Raw genomic sequence first — 20,148 nt, 5'->3', positions numbered from 1 at the left:
GCTCTTCAAAGGAGGGAAACGATTGTGCAATAATAACAAATCAATTGAGCCTGCTTGAATTTTTTATTACTAAAATATATTTTTTTTAACTAATTCTAAAACTAAACAATAAAATTTAAAATAGATTTCTTCTTTGCAATGAGCGATGTGATTCTTTTAATTCCATAACAGGAGACGAGTATTTTGCTAATATTTAAAAGTACACTGATACGTAAAATTCAATATGAGACGTAAAATTTTAATTCACTCAGCGTTCGAGATTAGCAGATTGACTGGGAAGACTCTTATTAAACATTTTTAATGCGCACGTTTTCTGAAATACTAAACGGTGTGTTTTCTTTAAAAAATTATATGGAAATTTTGTTTTTTAAAAAATCATATTTATCCAATATTTAAGTTTAAAATAATAAATAATTAATTAATCAAGTGCTAACGACTCACTTCGCATATCTTTCCTTTTTTTTTCTTTCATCTTCTCTCAACATCCTAGAAATTGCGTAAAGTATCGTGACTAACTAATGTGCTAACTATACTACCAGTGCACTACTCCCCTATACAACTACAGTAGACATGCAAGTTGCGCTGTTTCATGGTTAATTATTCGCATGCATCCGAGGTTTGATTTGACCAATCTCTCGGCAAACCCAACCGTGATCCGTGTCTAAGTCAATTCCTCCAGGAACATGCAATCTCGCAACCTTCGCACAACCGCACTCAGTAGTACACTACTCCAGAAAGGTGACGATCTTAGCTTCGTACACAGGGCGTCGCCTCCAAGAGTCCAAGTACTCCATAAACGAGGTTCAGAAGATGCCAAAGGTTCTCCAGGTCGAAACGTGCCAGTGCAAAGCCAACTTGTCATTTTGACAACTTGGAGAAGTTTAACCACAAGGATCGATGGCTTATCCATCAAACCGTGTCTGTTGCTACGACTCTGCATTCTGCTGCATACTCTGTAGTCTGTCCATGTTATGCTCTGCTAACCGATGCGTGTACAACCGCGTTATCTGAAGTTTTTCTGAATTTCTGAAGTGTCATCGCTCGTCTGTGAGCATTGCTCCGGATAAAGATATATAATGTCCGCATGGTAGCCATGCTCAATGATATACGTGCATGAGCTAGATAATGTGTGAAAGAATCCAATGGATCTTAAGTCAAAAAACAGAGGAAATAATAACCATATACAACCCTGCAAATTGCATTAGTTTTTCATGCTTAGACTGGAGGCTGGCCATTGGCTCGTGGCGCCTATATCCGAGGTTCCCTTTGACGAATCTTGCAACAAAACCCAACAACGCATGAGTGAGTGCTCCGATCGATCGCAATCTCTCGTTGCCGTAGTTTAATGTCGACTTGCACTGACCATGAGCCCACAAGTACCTTGCAGTTGGGACATGGCTTGTAAGCTTCTTGCTTTTCTATCATGTCACTTGTAAGCTAAAATTCGACACTGCCATGGCAACAGTGTGCAAAGTGCCATAGTTATATGTACTATAGAACACATACACGCCGTGCATGAAGCCATGCATCAGCAAGTTGCAACTGGGTGCAGCATGGGAAAACTAGCTAGCCTGGACTAATAACTTTTCGGATGGTGCATGATGTCTGGCCTGTCTCTGCTACGAGTCAAAAGTGACAGCTCTGTTGAACTGACTGTGTTCAGCTAGCTAAGACATCAGCATATATATGCATGTTGTATATGGCCACTTGTGCGTCTGTAGTGTGTGCCCGTGTCTCACACTGTCACCGGAGCAACTGTAAGATCCAAACTTGCCAACTCAACAGCTAGCCTCAGTGTACCAAAGATGTCCCCGTTTTTGCTGTTTACTTGGGCATAACTTTTATAGGTGATGATGTGTATAGATGCCGAGTAGACCTACTCCATCCAGGGAAAAAGACAGCTAAGTGTAGAAGCTTGCTTGCTCCTGTCTCTCCTCGGACATGCAGATTTGCAAGTTGCAGCTTCAGGTTCGCAGCCAGGGGCTATAGTACTTTAGCTTTTCTTCTTCGTATATATGATGGTCAAACGACTCTTGCGTTTTACGTGAATCCATCTGAACTTTATGGTCAAAACGCCATTTATCGACTCCTTGTGTCTACATATGGTCGCCTACCAACAGGAGAGACGAAGCTTCACCTGAACTACATATGTCTGTGAGTCTGTCCCTTTTCTCCATCTTAACCATTTCCCTCTCATTTTTCTTATACATGAAATACCGTGGGTCAAAAGTTAATCAATTGATCATATTAATTATTTTATAAGTTATTGTAAATATTTTTTATTATATATATTATAATGAAAAATATAATCAAAGATATGTTTTGGAGAATGCATCATTGTAAAAATTATAGAACTCACTGGAGGAGGGAGTAATGTATCTAAAATGATTTATTGTTAGGAATAGTTATATAATCACTACGTCTCCTAATATAAGGGATTTTAATATTTTACTTACACAGTTTGACCACTCGTCTTATTAAAAAAATGAAATTATTATTTATTTTATTTGTGACTTACTTTATTATCTTAAATACTTTAAGTACAACTTTTTGTTTTTTTATATTTGCATAAATTTTTTAAATAAGATGAGTGGTCAAACGTTATAAAAAAATAGTGAATATGCTTATATTAGGGGATGGAGGTAGTACGATATCACTAATAGGTTACGTTACAAATAAGTAATCATATTATTGATTCAACTACCCGTGAAAAACACGCTTTTTATACCGTTATATGCTATGGTCGTGTGTGGTGCAAAGCACGCATATATACGTACACGTGTGTATATATATATATATATATATATATATATATATATATATATATATATATATATATATATATATATATATATATATATATATATATATATATATATATATATATATATATATATATATATATATATATATATATATATATATATATATATATATATATATATATATATATATATATATATATATATATATATATATATATATATATATATATATATATATATATATGTGCTGCGTAGTTGTGTTCAGTAGAGTAGTTTGACCAACCCATAACCAGCATAGGGACTTCTCACATCGTTCTGACTTTGACCGTCTGACTCTATACTTGAGAGGAGAGGAACAGAAGATTAAGGAGATGGAACAAGATAAATTATTACTACATAATTAATTAAATATTAATTACATTAAAATTGAAAATCACATTAATATAATCTTTTATAAAAAGGTGTACCATTTAACCGTTTAAAATACGTGCGCATGAAAAATGAGAAGATTATTTTTTTATATTCAAACAAACGCACCTAAACCATCAATGCGTCTAAGAGCAAGTTTAATAGTATAGCCAACTACTAGCTCTAATTCATCTATAGCCAATCTAATAGCTCATTCATACAATAGTTACATACTACACTATTAATACATGGTCCCACTTTTCATACACACACTGTGTCCTGGAGTCCATGCTATAGCTGGCTACAAATCTGTAGCCCACAGCTCTTCTCTCTCCTTATTTATCTCCTTAAAATATGTTTGTAGCTGACTTATAGCCTGCTATTGTACCTGCTCTAGAGCAAACGAAATAGCGACGCCATCGTGACATATATTTGGCACACAACTACACACAAAAGACCAGTCAAATCCTTAATTTATACTCCATCCTTCCTAAATTGATACTCCCTCTGGTTCCATATTAATTAACGTTTTAGACAAGGTTGAGGTCAAACTTTTATAACTTTGACCATCAATAACTTTAAAAGTATTTAGTTTAAATGAACTAGAATAATATATATAGATTTGTCTTTTAAAGCACTATAATAAAAGTAAACATACATTTATTTATTATATATATTATAATAGAAAAATAAGGTCAAAGATATATCTTGTAGACCGTGTCATTGTCCAAAACGTCAATTAAAATGAAATTGGAGGGGGTAATAATATAAGTTTGTGCACCAAGACCAAGGATAATTTAAAACACATTAATCATAACACCATACACACATTCTCTCACAATGCATGCATTGATTAAAACCCCATGCCAATTACACCCTAGCGTGCACACATTCTCCCATACTGCATTAATTGTATTCCGATGAAATCCGTGTCCATGCAGTTATATAATGATCAATTTGGGAAGGAGAGAGTAGATTTGTGTTTGGTAGATACTCCCTCCGTTCCATAAAAAACCAACTTAGTATTGGACACATCATAGTATAACAAATCTAGACATACATTTATCTAGATTCGTTGTACTGGAATATGTCACATTCAATCCTAAATTTATTTATTTTTGGACGGATGGAGTATGTTGATCTAGATTCTGAATTAACCATAAACAAACGGAACTATAACAAGCGGCTGTCGGTGATATGGGCCCGGGGGTATCAGGTTTAGAGGGAGGAGGCTGCCCCCCGTTGCCACGTGGCCCTCCCCCGAGGGGAGTCAGGCCTGAGGTGGGGTGGCGGCCACTCCTTCCCCAAAGATTAGTCGGAGGAGGCTGCCCCCCGATGCCACGTGGCCCTCCCCCGAGGGGAGTCAGGCCCGAAGTAGGGCAGCGGCCACTCCCTGGCCGAGACTAGAGGGAGAAGGCCGCCCCGGGCTCCACGTGGCTCCCCCCGAGGGGGGATCGGGCCCGAGGTCGGGCGGCGGCCGCCCCCTCCCGTGACTAGGGGTCGGGCTCCCCCGACCCCCCTCTCTAGGTCACCATGTACGATGGGTTAGGTGTCCGCCTCCAAGTGCCCACCTACCCGCATTTATGGCGTCCCGAGCGGTCGTGCCACGCCGCATTTAATGCGGTGTGCAGTGCACTCAACCGGTCTGTGACCGGTCGAATGACTGATGGGACCCAAGATGTCAGGCGCACCATCGCGTGTGTCAGGCGACATGCAGCCCGACATATCCCATCAAATAATGATGGTGAGAGGTTCTCATCCTCTTATCCCAGCCGGAGTCGGTCCTCCCGCTCTGGTCAAAGCAAGGCTCCCGTTTCCCGGTGTAATAGGAGCCCAGAAGTCTTCACCTATTAAATGGTGACTGATAGGGGCACCTCCCGTGTCAGGCGGCAAGATTTGACAGGCCCCATCATCAAGACGATGTGTGCTTGGCTTCCCAAGTCAAGAGACAAGACATACATTTAATGCAAAGATTATAATACTTCTCCACCGGAGCTAGGTTAGGTTTTTGGGCCCATGTGGTAACCCCTTGAGGTATAAAAGGAGGTCCAGGCCTGGTGGTGGAGGGGGGGACTTCCGAGCGAATTGGCGCTTGGGTCTTGCAACCCCAAGCACTTGTGTTCTACATTCAATCAATCATGCACAGGAGTAGGGTATTACGCTTCTCAGCGGCCCGAACTTGTATAAACCTCTTTTGTCTCATCGTCTTGGAGGGGACTAACCCCCTTAAGATCACACAGCTTCGCTCACCAAGCCCTCGAATCTCACCCGCTGCCCTCGGCCGAACTCACAAAGGGGGGCCTCACGGTTCCCTGGTGGAGGAGTTCATTCTCCGACGGCGGAAATTAATAAAGCATATGTTACATACATGAAGCTAATAGCAAGTATTGGGGAAGGTGAAGCTAAGTGAAATAGCTAGCTCGATCTCAATGCGTCAAATGATGAATAAATAAAACCAGGCTGATTGATGTGCGGTTTTGCTGCGTTTCCACGCAGGTTGCAGGTACCAGGGTCTAGGCCTAGATGTTGGCGAGATTACTCGTAGGAGTAGCCGAGTAGTCATGCTGTTGACGTGAAAAATAACACAAAGGTTTAGAAGACCTACTTTTAACTCCAGTGTAGGTCCTAAAATGGGATGTGGATGTGCCAGACACACTGCTGAAGAAAGGGTCTTTAACGTACCCTAGTTCGTAACCTCTTATAGTTCCGGTTATGCAACTAGTAGCATGAATCCGAGACTAAAGATACTATCTTGTATCTCTAGTCCCAGGTGAAATAACAGAGATTAAAAATCCATTTTTAGTCTCGGTTAGTGTTATCAACCGGGACTAAATATGGCAGAGCCAGATTCGGTTGCTAGTTTTTTTTCTTTTTTTAATTGTTTTTAACTTTGCATATTGATTTCACTACATTCCCAAATGATCCCCAAATTAACTCCAAATTACATCTCCAAATAACAGATCAAATACATAACAAATTCTAAAAAAAATACATCACAAATTATGAAAAAACATCACATATTCGCATCACAGAACACATCACAAATTCTCAAAAAAAAATTATCACAAATCCTAAAAAAACAAATTCCTCTGATCGGCCGCCGTCACTCCACCGCCGCCACCCGGCCGCTGCTGCCTCGCCTTCCACCGAATCTGGCGGAGGGGAGCGCGAGGCCGCCGCATGCGCCTCCCTAGCCCGGCCACCGCTGCCGACCCCGCACGGCCGCCGCTAACCCAGAGAGCGAGAGAGGAGAGGAAAGATACAGAGATCGACAGAGAGAGGCAGGCGAGAGAAGAGAGAACAAAGAGAGCGAGAGGCGAGGAAGGCCGCGCGAGAGATAAGGACTTGGTCTCGGTCTCGAAGAGATAAGGATGTGGTAGGACGTGGGAGGGAGATATTTAGTCCCGGTTGGTGATATCAACCGGGGCTAAAGATCCATTTTTAGTCCTGGTTATTATTTCTGGTGCCCTGACATCATCTGGCACAAACGGAACCGAGACTAAATATAATCTTTAGTCCCGGTTTGTGTTCATATAGTCTCGTTGTGCTTTTAAACCGGGACTAAAAATGATTTTTAGTCCCGGATTTTTAAGCAACCAGGACTATTGTGGTTTTTGGGCAACTGACTAAAAATGGTTTGTCCACTAGTGTCAATTTGATCCTGCAACTGACAAGATGTATGAATTCAAGATAAAAGAGCCGATCGACCAATAAGCCAATATAGCAACACTAGCCCATGTCGATACCAGCCGATGTCGATAGGTTTTTGAGCAATTGACTGATGATAATGTAATAAAACAATAATATAATTCAATAGAAACCAATCGGTCAAATAATATGATAGAATAATTGCTTGATCTGAAGGTTAAAGTATAGCTCGGCTGGTGTTTCGATAACATTAAATCCACAAGATTAGATAATCAGTGAAACCTTTGTTATAATAGGCTAAAATCAACTTGTATATAATTCTTATAAGCTGATGCAACATCCAGATAACTCATCGGCAGAAACCCCGATGAAACCTTTATCGACAATCAAAGGCAGATTAGTTTTTATGATTCTAAGCATGACTTAGTAGATCAAACTCAACTGATGCAACACTAAGTATGAAAAGATGCATAAAGTCTAAACAGTTAAGTCTTTGGTTAATTTTCAGGGTGATGGATACCTTAGCTAATCTAAATCGATGAAACAATTTAACTGATACCAACAAAACCCTATAAAAAGATCCGCCGATACATGTAAATTGAAACATCGACCTAGATTAATTAAGATATATGATAAATAGGTGTTTACATCGACAAGATTATAGTGTTGAGACCCTACCCCACCGATACAAACAACCATAACAAGCCTTACCCCTCATCGGAGATCGAATCGATGCAGTCCAACTCGAAACAAGAACTCATCGAGAAAGACGAAAATAAAAAGGGTGACGATACATCGAAGTTGTATTGATCGAGAGATTTTTACATAGACCCTGTGTGTGCATATTTATACCCATGGGTAGATACTAGTCCATATCGGACACAACACATATTTCCTAAAGATAAAAGGCAAGATATATGTTTTGATCGGACACTAAACAAACTTTCCTAAGGATAAAAAGAAAAAAAACATAAAGTCCTCATCGGATATGACTCAGACTTTCCTAAATACAAAACTTGCTTAGTTAATGGATAAATTAAGTTGCCATACCGTGGTCTCCATGATTCATTCTTGAATTCGGACTCTTCTGGAAATCTAGATAAGCTTTTTATCAGCTGATTGTGCTATTTTCTTAACCGAATCCACTAAAGAATTTTACCAAATTTTGGTGTTAACATATATGAGAGAAAATATAAAGATACTAGCTACAAAATCTGTGCGGACCACTGTACTAGCTATATTTTAGTATGTTTACAAAAAATATTAAATAAGATGAATGATCGATTGTATGTTTAAAAGTCGATGGCATTGTATATTAATAACGGTGGGAGTATATACTTGTGTACTAGTAATTTTAAACCCAACAAGGTGCATACTATTTCTTACCCAGCCTGATCACATGGGACGAGCCAATGCCACACATGTATAGCACCTCTATCGAGATTTGTCCCCAGTTTTTTGAACTGAGATTTTGTCTAAGCTTCGCCCAAAACTGGAAAGGGTAGTACTGTACATCACATAGCAGAAGTATCGAAGCTAATATAGCCTAATACGCAGTGAATTAAGCCAGTGCTGTACTTGTGCAGGCACAATCTAGCATCAGTTGCTTGCACTATTGGTATGCTAGCTAGCTACCTAGTGCGGCAAAACTAAAGGTAGTTTTCAGACTAAAGGTAGTTTTCAGGGCAACACATTGGCTCCTGTTTTGGGCACAACTACAAAAGTGTGAGGAAGATAGTGAGCTTTTAAAGGCTGCATGCCGTATTCTTGAGAAAACGGTTATGCAACTTTTTGTCAATTTTGGATGGAGGTTCACAAACAAAATTCAATAATTGTGTACTCTTTATTTTGGGTTGGCAGTTTTTAGGTTGTTTCTTCTTGATGGTTGGTTTCATCTTTTAAGTTTCTTTGAACTTCACTTATTTTGAGTGTGAGATTGTGTCACGCCCCGAACTAGTCCCGACCGGAACTAGCCCGTGACGCTCCAAATTAACCTGTTAATCTATACCAGTCCCAGGAAACAGTGCTGGTATCACAGGGAGACAGAATATCACAGCAACAGAGGTCTCTTTATTATAGAGTAGATGTACAGTCATGTTGGGCTGCGGACAGATCCCGAGCTCACAACTGCATTACAAAAGGAAAGCGGAAGCCAGGACTTGGACCAATCAACACAGGCGCGACTTGGGAACTAGGCCGAAACCCTAAAACTCATCGTAGCCGGCTTGCTCCTGGAAGAACTCCTCATCAGCAGGATCCGTTTCATCTTCTTCAGCAACTGGGGGGGGATTATTTATATAGAGCAAGGGTGAGTACGAGAGTACTCAGCAAGCCATGGGAAGTAAGTGTTTAATGCAGGCTTCAAGGAAAGACTAGTGTTTTTGCAATTAATTTTATTTAAACTCTTTTCTGAAACAACTAAGTGAGTGCTTCTCAAACGACACGGATGAGACAGTGCGTCTCGTCCGGTCGGAGTATGTGCAATGTATCAGTCTTTAGAATTTAAACAATGTTGGCACCCGGCCAATAGCTTTTTCAACGGCCACCCGGGCCAACAACTTTTCAAACGGCCATCCGGGCCTAGCTGATCCCATCAGCTGCAGATTTTTCAAACACCGAACTCCCTTTTCACACAGCAATTTCACAAGCAGTAGTCAAACCAAACTACGCTAGGAATCACCTCACATCCGCCCATGACCGTGGGCACGGCTGTTCGAACAGTTTGTTAACCTCTGCAGAGGGGGTACACTTTACCCACACGACATTACTAACCCGGATCACCCAGCCCGTGGGGATCAGCCACGTCGGGAGACCTCCAAGCTTTCATGACAAGGCATTTCCAAAGCCGACATAGGTTTACCATATGCCGACGAGATGGGTCCCAGACCAACAACAGGTTAGGTCCCAGACCATACTGTGCCAGGAAGCCCAGGGGTCCTCCCCGACACCACCCCGGCGAATCCACATGTCTCTCGGCATCAAGGCTCCCCTGATAAGCTAGTTACTCAGCCAGGGGTGTCTCATTCCACCCATGTGGTCGTACTTGACTTATGTTTGGATGAAATTCCAAGGAATCGGTCCTTAAGTGCGAGAGCGGGAAACCGTACACCCGGTACGTTGCCCGGTCCGCGGTTTTGGAAATTCATTTAGTTCGCAAGCACCGACCCAGGTGTCGGGTTTTCCAAGCCTTTTGTAAAACTCCAGTTTTACCCAAGTTGTTAATCAGATTTTAAGTTTGAAGGCGATCGTCGATACTGGCACAGGGTGCACGAATATCGAGGCGCAACTGGATGGTTACAAGGGGACATGGTATAGCAATTAACAATGGAAGGATCAAATGCAACAAGTTAGGTAGGTCTGCCAATCTGCCTTGCAGACGGAACAACAGATTAAGTGCAATCCTATCAATGCATAATATTTTGCAAGCAATATAATTAGATTTCAAATATAGGCTCAAGATGTTCAAAGGTGGCTTGCCTTGCTCGAGATCTGGAGCTTGATCCTCGAAATCCTCGCACTGCGGGTCTTCGGGCTCCGAAACTATACGCAAAACGGGACAACTCAACAAACGGCGAAAATAAAGCCCTATTAATGGCCTCTAAGCGTGCCATTAGATAGATCTCGAGATTTGAGAAATTTTGGAATTTGAACGGAGTCAAACGGATTTACGGTTGGGAAGATATTGAATTTCTAAGATTATTGGATTTTTGGTCTAAAGGAAAAGGATTTAATTAAATCCTTTTTGGAAAAGAAAAGAAAAGAAAAAGGGAGAGGGAGGGAATATAGACTTCCCTCGGGCGGCTAGGGCGCGGCCCGAGAGAAAGGGCGGCTCGGCCGAGCTTAACGGGCCGGCCGGCCCAAGAAGGTGGCCCAAGGCGGCCCAAGACGCGCGCGCGCGGGAGGGAGGAGAGAGAGAGCCGGTGGACCGGGCTCACCATGCGCGGTCCCGGGTGGGACCCGCTTGTCAGCGGCTCGGCTCACCGTGCGGAGGGAGTACGCGGCTCATGCGCGCGGGCGGGGGAGGGACGCGGTGCACGCGCGCGGTTCACGGTGGACGCGGATGCGGCGGGCCCACGCGCAGCCTCACGGCTCGCGGTGGAACGCGCGCACAGGGAGGGACTGACCGGGGTCGGCTCGACCTGGTCTAGGCTGAGCTGGCGCCGACGTGGCGCCTACGTGGCTGCCACGCGGGCCGGCGGGAGGTAGACGACGACCCGGCCGCGAATGGACGGCGGGCGGCGGCGGCGGGCGGCGGAGCGAACCACGGCGATACGGGCAAAAGCTAGCACACCGGGCGGTTGTTCGTGATGAGGGGAGACGAGCCAACGGGTCGGATTCGCCAGAGGGAGTTCGACGGCGGCGAATCGCGGCGGCGACAACCGGCGGGGTGGGAAGAGGGAAACGCCGACGAGGTCACGAGGAACCGATTCCCGGCGGTGAGAGCATCCACGCGACCACGGGAATCCGATGCTAGCGTCGGATTGGACGGAGCTACGCCGAGCGAGGCTGGCGACGTGCGGGTGCTACGGAGCTCGAGCGGCGACGGCGGCGAGCACGCGGCGAGCGACGGCAAAGGTCGGGGCGGCGCCGGCTAGCTACGGGGAGTCTACTCGAGCTACTACCGAAAGCTAGAGGGAGGAGATGGGGCGAGGAGGAAGAACGGAGGGAGGCATCACCGAGATGAGGAGGGGCGCTGTGACGAGAGGCCGACGGCGCGGGAGTAATCTCTCCGGCCTCGGGCCGGGGAAGAGGAAGGAGAGGGCGCGGCCGAAGTCCCCTTCCGCGTCCTTGCTCGTGCCAACTCCTTCGACACGCGCAACAACGAACGGTGACGGCGAACAGAGCACGGGGGCGGCAGCTATGGCGAGGAGGCGAAAACGAGGGAGATTGGAGGGGAAGGAGCTGGGGTTTAAAGAGGGCGGCAATGTCGGTTTGGGAACCGACTTAGGGCGGTCAAGGCGCGAGCTGGCGCTCGGCGGTCGCGGCCAAAGCGGCGACAGGGAGGATGACGCCGGCGGGGGAAAAAGGGGAAAAAGGAGGGGGAGAAAGGGGCTTGCCCTTTTGCCGATTCGGGAAAAAGGAGGAGGGGAGCGGGGGCGACGCGACAGAGGGAGGAGGGGCGCTGCCTCCGTCCCTTGGCGGCTTGCGCGCGGAGTGGCGGGGGCCGGGCGGTGACGACGGCGATGACGGCGGGCGGTTTGGAGCGGCGCGACGACACGGGCGACAGACGCGTGCAGAGGCTGACGGCGGCGGCGACCGGGCGGTCGGCCACTCAGCACGCGCGCGCGGCTTGCAACGGGCGGCGTCCGCGCGGGCGCGCGCACGCGAACACGGCGTGCGGGAAGCGGCAGCGAGGGAGCAGAGAGGGAGGACTTGGCTCGGCGCTGGCGGCTTACGCAGGCGCGGCAGAGCGAGGAGAAGGGAAGGGGGCGCTCGGCGCGGTGGCTCACGCGCACGCGCGCGGGCAGAGCGGAGGAGGAGGAGCACGCGGCGCGGCTCTCGCGCACGCGCGCGCGGCGCGCGGGCGAGGCGGAGCGGAGCTGAGCGGGGGCGAAAGCGGAGCGCGCCGGGGAGGGGAGAGGGCGAGAGAGAGAGAGAGAGAGAGAGAGGGAGCGCCCGGGAGAGGGAGAGAGGGAGATGGGCCGAGCGAGATTCGGCCCATCGACCCGGGGGAGGCAAAATAGACTTTTGCGGAGGAATTTGATTTGGAAGGATTTGGATTCGGATTTGAACTCGACGATAGATCGGGGATTGAGATCTTGAGATGGCACGGACACTAGACAACAAGCAAGGAAACAAAATTCGCAATTAGGGTTTTTAAGAGATAATTTTTCCCGCTAGGCGCCACGACGGAACGGGCGCTACAGATTGTAATAATTGGCTGTAACTCTTTGAGCAAAGGTCGGGATGCTCTATTCTATTATCTTAAAAAAAGCTACCTAGTGCGGCATCTAGTTATCGATGAACAAATTATTTTAGCTAGATCGCTTGGTACTTGCATGGATCTTCTGTCGATCGTCATCCAAACTGCTGTTCCCCTTGTTTTGTTACGATTATACGGTAGTAGGTAGAGAGTAAACGACTCGATCGTGCGGGCGTATCTACAGGGGATCCATGCTCGTGGTTCAGAGACTTTTTACAGGTGTACTGCTGGATTTAACAACTGACCACGCGAACAACGATACAATTAACAACAGCATCACGAGACATACTTAGGATTCAGCCTTCTGAATATGCACCCTTCAACGAGTTCGGAAGAGTAGGATATGCTCGTCTTAAAATGGAACCTGAACACGCATGGATTGGATCTGAATCCTCAACGCCCGTCCTGTATTTCTGAATTCTGAACTCATCGATCTCTATCTGAATGAAAGCCACACATATAGACAAGAAGGAAACAATAATAATTCGTTGATTACTTGCTTGAGTGGACTCACGGTGCTCGCAGAAACTAGGGAACATCTACTCGATCGAGTCTGAATCTACACCACTCTGAAAATGTCATGTATATCGATCTCATATGTCAATACGCGCTTGTCTACGTGTGGGGGACATTTGTGCATACCTCGTACGTATACGGTATACGTGGGCGTGTCCCGCGGTTTCATACGTTCAGTCGCAGAGCTGGCGTCGCCGGCGGTGCAGTATCCGTCTGACCAATCCATCCACGAACGAACACGCGTACGTGCGCACATACTATATAGTAGGATTATATGCAGGAATTCATTCAGGTGCATGCATGAACATCTGAATTTGTCTGAACAAGCTCGATCCGACGGGTGATCGACCGACAGACATGCAGACAAAAATGGCGGCAGGCATGGCATGACGAACCTGAAGAGACCGGAGACTCGCATTGCCATGCATACACACTGGCACACACACATACAGGTGGCAGTACGTAGTACGTGGAAGCACATTGATGTACAATTATCTCATATAGTAGTATGTGAGATGTGATGCGACGACTGACGAGTGATGAGGATCAAGTTGATGATCAGGTCATCTAAAATTGTGATCTAGCTAGCTAATTAAGCTAGCGGCTGCTGATGAGTTCAGGGGAAGATTCCGCGATCTCTTCATCGATCGATCTGATCTATCTCTTGCTTCTGAACGTACAGTACGTACGTACGTTCGTATGCAACATTGCAACGAGCCCTCTGTGCTGGATTCAGGCTACCTGCTAGGAGTAGATCGACATATATAGCTGTCGATATCAGTATAAAGCAGGTTGGAACGAAAGGACGTTTAGTGTACATGCACACACAGTTCGCAGCTAGCTAGCTGGGAGCTGGACGGCTGGGTCTACCACACCTGTGATCGAGACGTCTTGCTCGATCGATCGATGCACGCTGATCACAACGACCAATCAATCAAGTGAGATGTATCCATGGATAAGAAAAACGAAATATAGCTGAACTCTTGTTGACTCGCGCTCGATTGATCGGGACATCGTAGTTTTTTTTCTGTGCCGGTGCATATTCAATCCCCTCTTATCCGTCTGCCGCTATTTTTTCGAGTTAATTATCATGTATGCGTCATGTTTTCCTAGTAGTAGATAGGGGGCCACGGTTCATTCCCACAGAAATTAACTAACTCAAATGGGGCCTATCCAAGAGAAATTAAGAAATTGGAAACACACGGTAGGAAAAATTCAGACATAACAGCTTAACATTTTGAACTGATGTGCTAATGGCATCTTCTCTACCAGTGAGAAAAGAATACAATCACGGTCTGGATAACAGCCGGCAATCCGTTGCAACACGTACATGCCTATCAAATTTTCATGCTAAACCGCGCGCACACAGAGCCAGCCAGCCAGCCTTAAACAGGCAGCCGATCTGAAAAGCTGAGAACATAACAGCTGAATTCCTGTGGCATGCATCACAGTCTCCGTAGCACAGCAGCAGAGCGCAAGCTTCCGGGTGGATTCTTCCCGTCAAAAAGAGGAACACTTGGAAGGATTCTGTGGCAATAATTCCTCCTGCACTCTCCCCTTCGATCCATTTGTTTATGCTGGCCTGAACTTTATATAAACCGAAGTAATCTCCCTTCAGATCACGCACTGCTATATATACCCTGCTCTCGGTACTTGCAAAACCATATCTTCACTAGCTTCCCTTGCCTGCCTAGCCTAGCTAAGCACCGCCATTGCCTCTTGCCCTAGCAGTGTGCGAGAAACCAGGTCTTGGAGAGGCCATGGAAACACTGGTCTGTGTAGCTGTGTGGGCTGTGGCCATGGCCATGGTCGTGGCTTCCGTTATGTGGGCGTACAGATGGAGCCACCCGAGAGCAAACGGCCGGCTGCCTCCGGGCTCCCTCGGCCTCCCTCTTCTCGGCGAGACCTTGCAGTTCTTCGCACCCAACACTACCTGCGACATCTCCCCCTTTGTGAAGGAGAGGTTGAACAGGTAACATTTTGTATTTTACAGATAAAAACACTTGTTCAGCAGCTGATTTCTGATTACTGAACCTGACGAGATATATTGGATTATGTGCTGTGCAGGTACGGCAGTATCTTCAAGACCAGCGTCGTCGGGAGGCCGGTGGTGGTGACGGCGGACCCAGAGATGAACTACTACGTGTTCCAGCAGGAGGGGAAGCTGTTCGAGAGCTGGTACCCGGACACCTTCACCGAGATCTTCGGCCGCGACAACGTCGGCTCCCTCCACGGCTTCATGTACAAGTACCTCAAGAGCCTCGTGCTCCGGCTGTACGGCCAGGAGAACCTCCGCGCCGTGCTCCTCGACGAGACCGACCGCGCCTGCCGCACCAGCCTCGCCTCATGGGCGGCGCAGCCCAGCGTCGAGCTCAAGGACAGCATCTCCGCCGTAAGAGATCACCACCAATCCATCCGTATCCCTGCTGCTAATATATGTTTGGAACTCATGCTGTCCATTTCTGAGTTCTGACATATATCGATCTGGGAACTTGTGATACTAGATGATATTTGACCTTACGGCGAAGAAGCTGATCAGCTACGAGCCGTCAAAGTCGTCGGAGAATCTGAGGAAGAACTTCGTCGCCTTCATCCGCGGGCTCATCTCGTTCCCGGTGGACATCCCCGGCACTGCATATCATGAGTGCATGAAGGTATGTAGTGTTAGTGCACATGCATGTACAATATAATGCATCCTTGAGCAGCAACGTAGTGAACTGAACAACGCCTGCACATGCGTTCCCTAGTCAACAGATGACCATGCATGCACACGCACCACCACATGCAGCCTGCAGGCAGTCAATGTTTCTAGAGAGTGGCTCAGTACCAAGGCAGCGCTAGCTAGCTTCTTGCCTGAATTTAGCTATAGCCACCAGCTGATGCTATCTTTGCTGCGTGCAGGGGAGGAGGAACGCGATGAAGGTGCTGAAGAAGATGATGAGGGAGAGGATGGAGGAGCCGGGGAGGCAATGCGAGGACTTCTTCGACGTGCTGATCGAGGAGCTGGGGCGGGAGAAGCCCGTGCTGACGGAGGGCATCGCGCTCGACCTCATGTTCGTCCTCCTCTTCGCCAGCTTCGAGACCACGTCGCTGGCGCTCACGCTCGGCGTCCGCCTCCTCGCCGAGAACCCCACGGTGCTCGACGCGCTAACGGTTAGCAGCTAACTAATTAGCCAGTGATGAAACCCCAAACACGCGCAATCAACGAGAGACAACATATGACACAGCTCTTGTGTTGTGTGGCGCAGGAGGAGCATGAGGCGATTGTTAGGGGCAGGAAGGAGGGGTGTGATGCCGCAGGCCTCACGTGGGCAGATTACAAGTCGATGACCTTCACGTCTCAGGTGAGCCTAACCAGGGGCTAGCTATAGTTAGCTAGCAGTTAATTAGCCAAGTGCAAGTTGAACGGCCGGTGTATAATAGTATAAGACATTGAGCCGGATTAACCAGTGGCCTGTTGGCTTAGTTGTGACAGTGGCAAAGTACAAGCAGAACACTGGCCAATGCGATTGTGCAACTGCTTACTTTGTGTTTCGTGCTTGTGTAAACCAAGTGCACCCGCGCACTCTCCACGAGAGAGAAGATAGTGTAGTTATATACATATGTGTTCACAACTAGTAGTGCTCTGAATAAACTTGCTTCAGTTTAGGTCATGTTTGGATCATTTAATCTCTAGACTAAATAAAATTAGTTCATGGATTAAAAACTTTAGTCCCCTACTGTAGTTTGGATCCAGGGACTAAAAGCATGTAAACCAAGAGAGAGAGAAGAGAGAGGCTGCCACTTTAGTCCCTATAAGTACCTCCAGGATGGATTACTGGATTTTAGTCCCAATATGCACTTTTAGTCTTTTTAGTTGTCCCTGTTTAGATTCTTAGAGACTAAAAGGGACTAAATTGGAGGGACTAATGGATTAGTTGAGTGAATACTATTTTTGACTACTTGAACTTTTCTGCATATGAAGGTCACGTTGGAGATGGTAAGGTTAGCAAACATCGTCCCGGGGATTTTTCGGAAGGCCTTGCAGGACATTGAATTCAAAGGTATAGTATTACAAGCTAGATATACATATGATGTGTATGAACAAACGTGCTCTTTAACTTGACAAAAAAAAATGAATGTAAGCCTTTTTTTTTTCTTCTACACCTCTGGGTGCAGGCTACACCATTCCAGCAGGATGGGGAGTCATGGTGTGCCCTCCAGCAGTGCACTTAAATCCCGAAATATATGAAGATCCGTTAGCGTTTAATCCATGGAGGTGGCAGGTTTGTGCCGTTTAATCTATGTGCTAACTAATTGAAATTCCCTCAAAACCGTTTCAGATGCAATTAACACTTGTGGTTTTGATGCTCTCTGGATTGAGTGTTGGACTCATTCCCAAGATATATAGAGTGCAACAGGTAGCAGTCATATATATGGTGTTGCTTGTTTTTATTTCTTCCAGGATTCCAAGTGATGAGTGTCAGAAAGCACAAGTTCTAGTCTGAAGTATAGCCACTTTAATCAACAATAAAGCACCTTACCTTTTTTCCAATAAACTAATTACAACTACTACTTATTGAACCCAACATTCAGTTGATTCAGTGTTGGCATCAATTCTGGAGTCCCCCCAGCTTTCTTCAACTTGGAAGGATAGGCAAAGTATATACAAGCATGGTGCAGTCCACAACTGTCAAAAAAAAAAAGGAAGAAAGAAATTGAACCAAAACAATTGTCAAAAATAGCTAAACAAACTGAGCAATCACCATGGGAGAATTTACCAAATCCCCTGTATATTTTACAACGGATTGTGTCTGTTTCCGGCCTGTAATGTACTAGCACAGTAGCATGTCTGGGATTCAGGGTTCTAATAATCAGACAGTTCCTCGTTGCGGCAGGTGAAGCACGTGATATTTCACATATTCCCAACGAAAGCAGAGAAGAAATAGTGGACTGGGGACATAGATACAGGATGCGAGTAAATAAACCTATCTTGCCTTTTGATCTAGGGGATGAATCTTGCATTGTGCAAGGTGATTGGCCTACGTGTGGGGTTGGTCAAATCATGTTATATATAGAGCAGCATAGATATATATTGTCAAATGTTACTTAACACTCACTGTTCTTCTGATAAGGAACACGTAGGAATAAAGAAAGGAGGCAGCCCATAATAGTAGAATCTGCTTCTAGAAGTTAGCTAGCTAGCTAGCCTGCATATGCATGCATGCATTCGTGACCAGAAATTAAACATATGTCTTGTGTTTTGAGTTTTGACTAACCTCTGGGAGTCTGGGTTTTGCTTGCGCAGGACAAGGTTGAGATCACCGGTGGTTCGAAGCATTTCATGGCCTTTGGAGGTGGCCTCCGTTTCTGTGTTGGAACTGATCTCAGCAAGGTGTTGATTGCAACTTTCATACACCACCTGGTGACAAAATACAGGTACATGCAGCTGATCATCACTTGTCACACATGTACATGTAGTTCTCTTCCTGAACATGGCATGCATATGAGAATATCTATGTTCTAACATATGCATATATCTTGTCATTCCAGATGGAAGACAGTAAAAGGAGGTAACATAGTCCGTACCCCCGGCCTCAGCTTCCCAGATGGATTCCATGTTCAGTTCTTCCCTAAGAACTGACATGGAAGATCTCTCCGTCTCCTTCCCTAAAAATATAGCGTGTTTGCAGTTGCAGCTAAGTAAAGAAGAAATAATCAATGTAGAAATGGCATATGCTTAATTAGGTGATGAAGTCAGTTGGAAACTAGCTTGAGGTCGTTTTTTCAGATAATGGATAAAAATCTTGCCTATATATCCATTAGCTGATTTGCATTCACAACCAACCAGTTACAGGAATTCCTAGATTCCAAGCCTCAACATTGAGGAGTATAAAAAACAAGGAAGAAAACTAGTAAGCTAAGAAAGAAAGCTAGAAGACTAAGCTTCACTCAAGCTTGAGGTCGTTTTAGGGCACCTCCATAATATTGGACTAGTAATTTAGATGTATTTGCACCTGTAGCTAAATTGTACTTGAAGGCATTGTGAGCTTGTTGTCTGTTTGATTGTTTCCATGAGTGGTTAGTCGTCTATTGTACCCACATGTTGTGTCTACATGCATATAATGGATTATGAATGTATTAGAGCTTGCGGTTGAATATATACTATGGCTCTGTTCGTTATGGGGAGATAGGGGAGATTGATTCTCGTTTTCCGCGTGCACGTTTTTCAAACTACTAAACGGTGTGTTTTTTGTAAAAAAATTCTATAGGAAAGTTGCTTTAAAAAATCATATTAATCCATTTCTGAAATTTGAAATAGTTAATACTCAATTAATCATGAGCTAATGGCTCACCTCGTTTTGCGTATCTCCTCAATCCCCTTCTCCTCAAACACACCCTATGTCATTTTGGATTGATGCAATCACTACTACGGAACAAGTCATCTGTGATGGGTTGTAACCCTCATCTCTGAACAGGTGACCGGTCAATGATGAGTGGTCACTAATGACCATGTGCTAATATGATATAGTCATTCTCTCCACAAGCACCAATTCACATAATCTATGACTTCATGCAGTTGGACATCTAGTTATGTTCCTTTTACCATTGTTGGATCTAGGAATATAACCTGGGCTCTTGTCTTGTGTGCCTATTTCCAACACCACCTAAAAGGACAAAAAAAATTGTTTAAGAGGACGAAATTTATATGCAGATTGGAAATTGGAGGATTTAGTGGTTAGGGCAAAAGGAAACTCACCTGCACGGCTGCACGCGCTCGCTGCTCCTCGTCGAGACGCCGGCGGTCGTCATGTGTGAGCCTGCAGCCGCGTCGTCTCCTATTCTATAGGGGAGATGGAAGGCAAAGAGCCAAGCTGCAACCTGCAAAGCAATGGTCGCTAGTTTTGT

The 20,148-nt window shown here is 45.5% G+C and overlaps 1 protein-coding gene across 1 annotated transcript; it reads left to right on the top strand.

Moving 5' to 3' along the window:
• Positions 1-14,928: 14,928 nt before the first annotated feature.
• On the top strand, positions 14,929-19,407 carry LOC107275899 (cytochrome P450 87A3-like). Its single transcript, XM_015768717.3, has 9 exons — positions 14,929-15,232; positions 15,328-15,652; positions 15,765-15,914; positions 16,162-16,413; positions 16,509-16,604; positions 17,225-17,303; positions 17,419-17,525; positions 18,548-18,678; positions 18,793-19,407. The coding sequence occupies exons 1-9, from the start codon at positions 15,021-15,023 to the stop codon at positions 18,881-18,883; spliced, it is 1,443 nt and encodes a 480-aa protein (XP_015624203.1). The 5' UTR covers positions 14,929-15,020; the 3' UTR covers positions 18,884-19,407.
• Positions 19,408-20,148: the final 741 nt, after the last annotated feature.

This window comes from Oryza sativa, chromosome 2, assembly GCF_034140825.1.
Source record: "Oryza sativa Japonica Group chromosome 2, ASM3414082v1".
NCBI classification, from domain to species: domain Eukaryota; kingdom Viridiplantae; phylum Streptophyta; class Magnoliopsida; order Poales; family Poaceae; genus Oryza; species Oryza sativa.
Note: the sequence above shows the minus strand (reverse complement) of the source record. Positions and strands in the feature narration are given on the sequence as shown.

What these genes read in the sequence shown, in the direction of transcription:
- LOC107275899 (XM_015768717.3), top strand. Translation starts at nt 15,021, where the DNA reads ATGGAAACACTGGTCTGTGTAGCTGTGTGGGCTGTGGCCATGGCCATG. An exon ending in GTGAAGGAGAGGTTGAACAG is followed by an intron (nt 15,233 to 15,327) that starts GTAACATTTTGT and finishes TGTGCTGTGCAG; the next exon opens with GTACGGCAGTATCTTCAAGA. An exon ending in GCAGGACATTGAATTCAAAG is followed by an intron (nt 17,304 to 17,418) that starts GTATAGTATTAC and finishes CTCTGGGTGCAG; the next exon opens with GCTACACCATTCCAGCAGGA.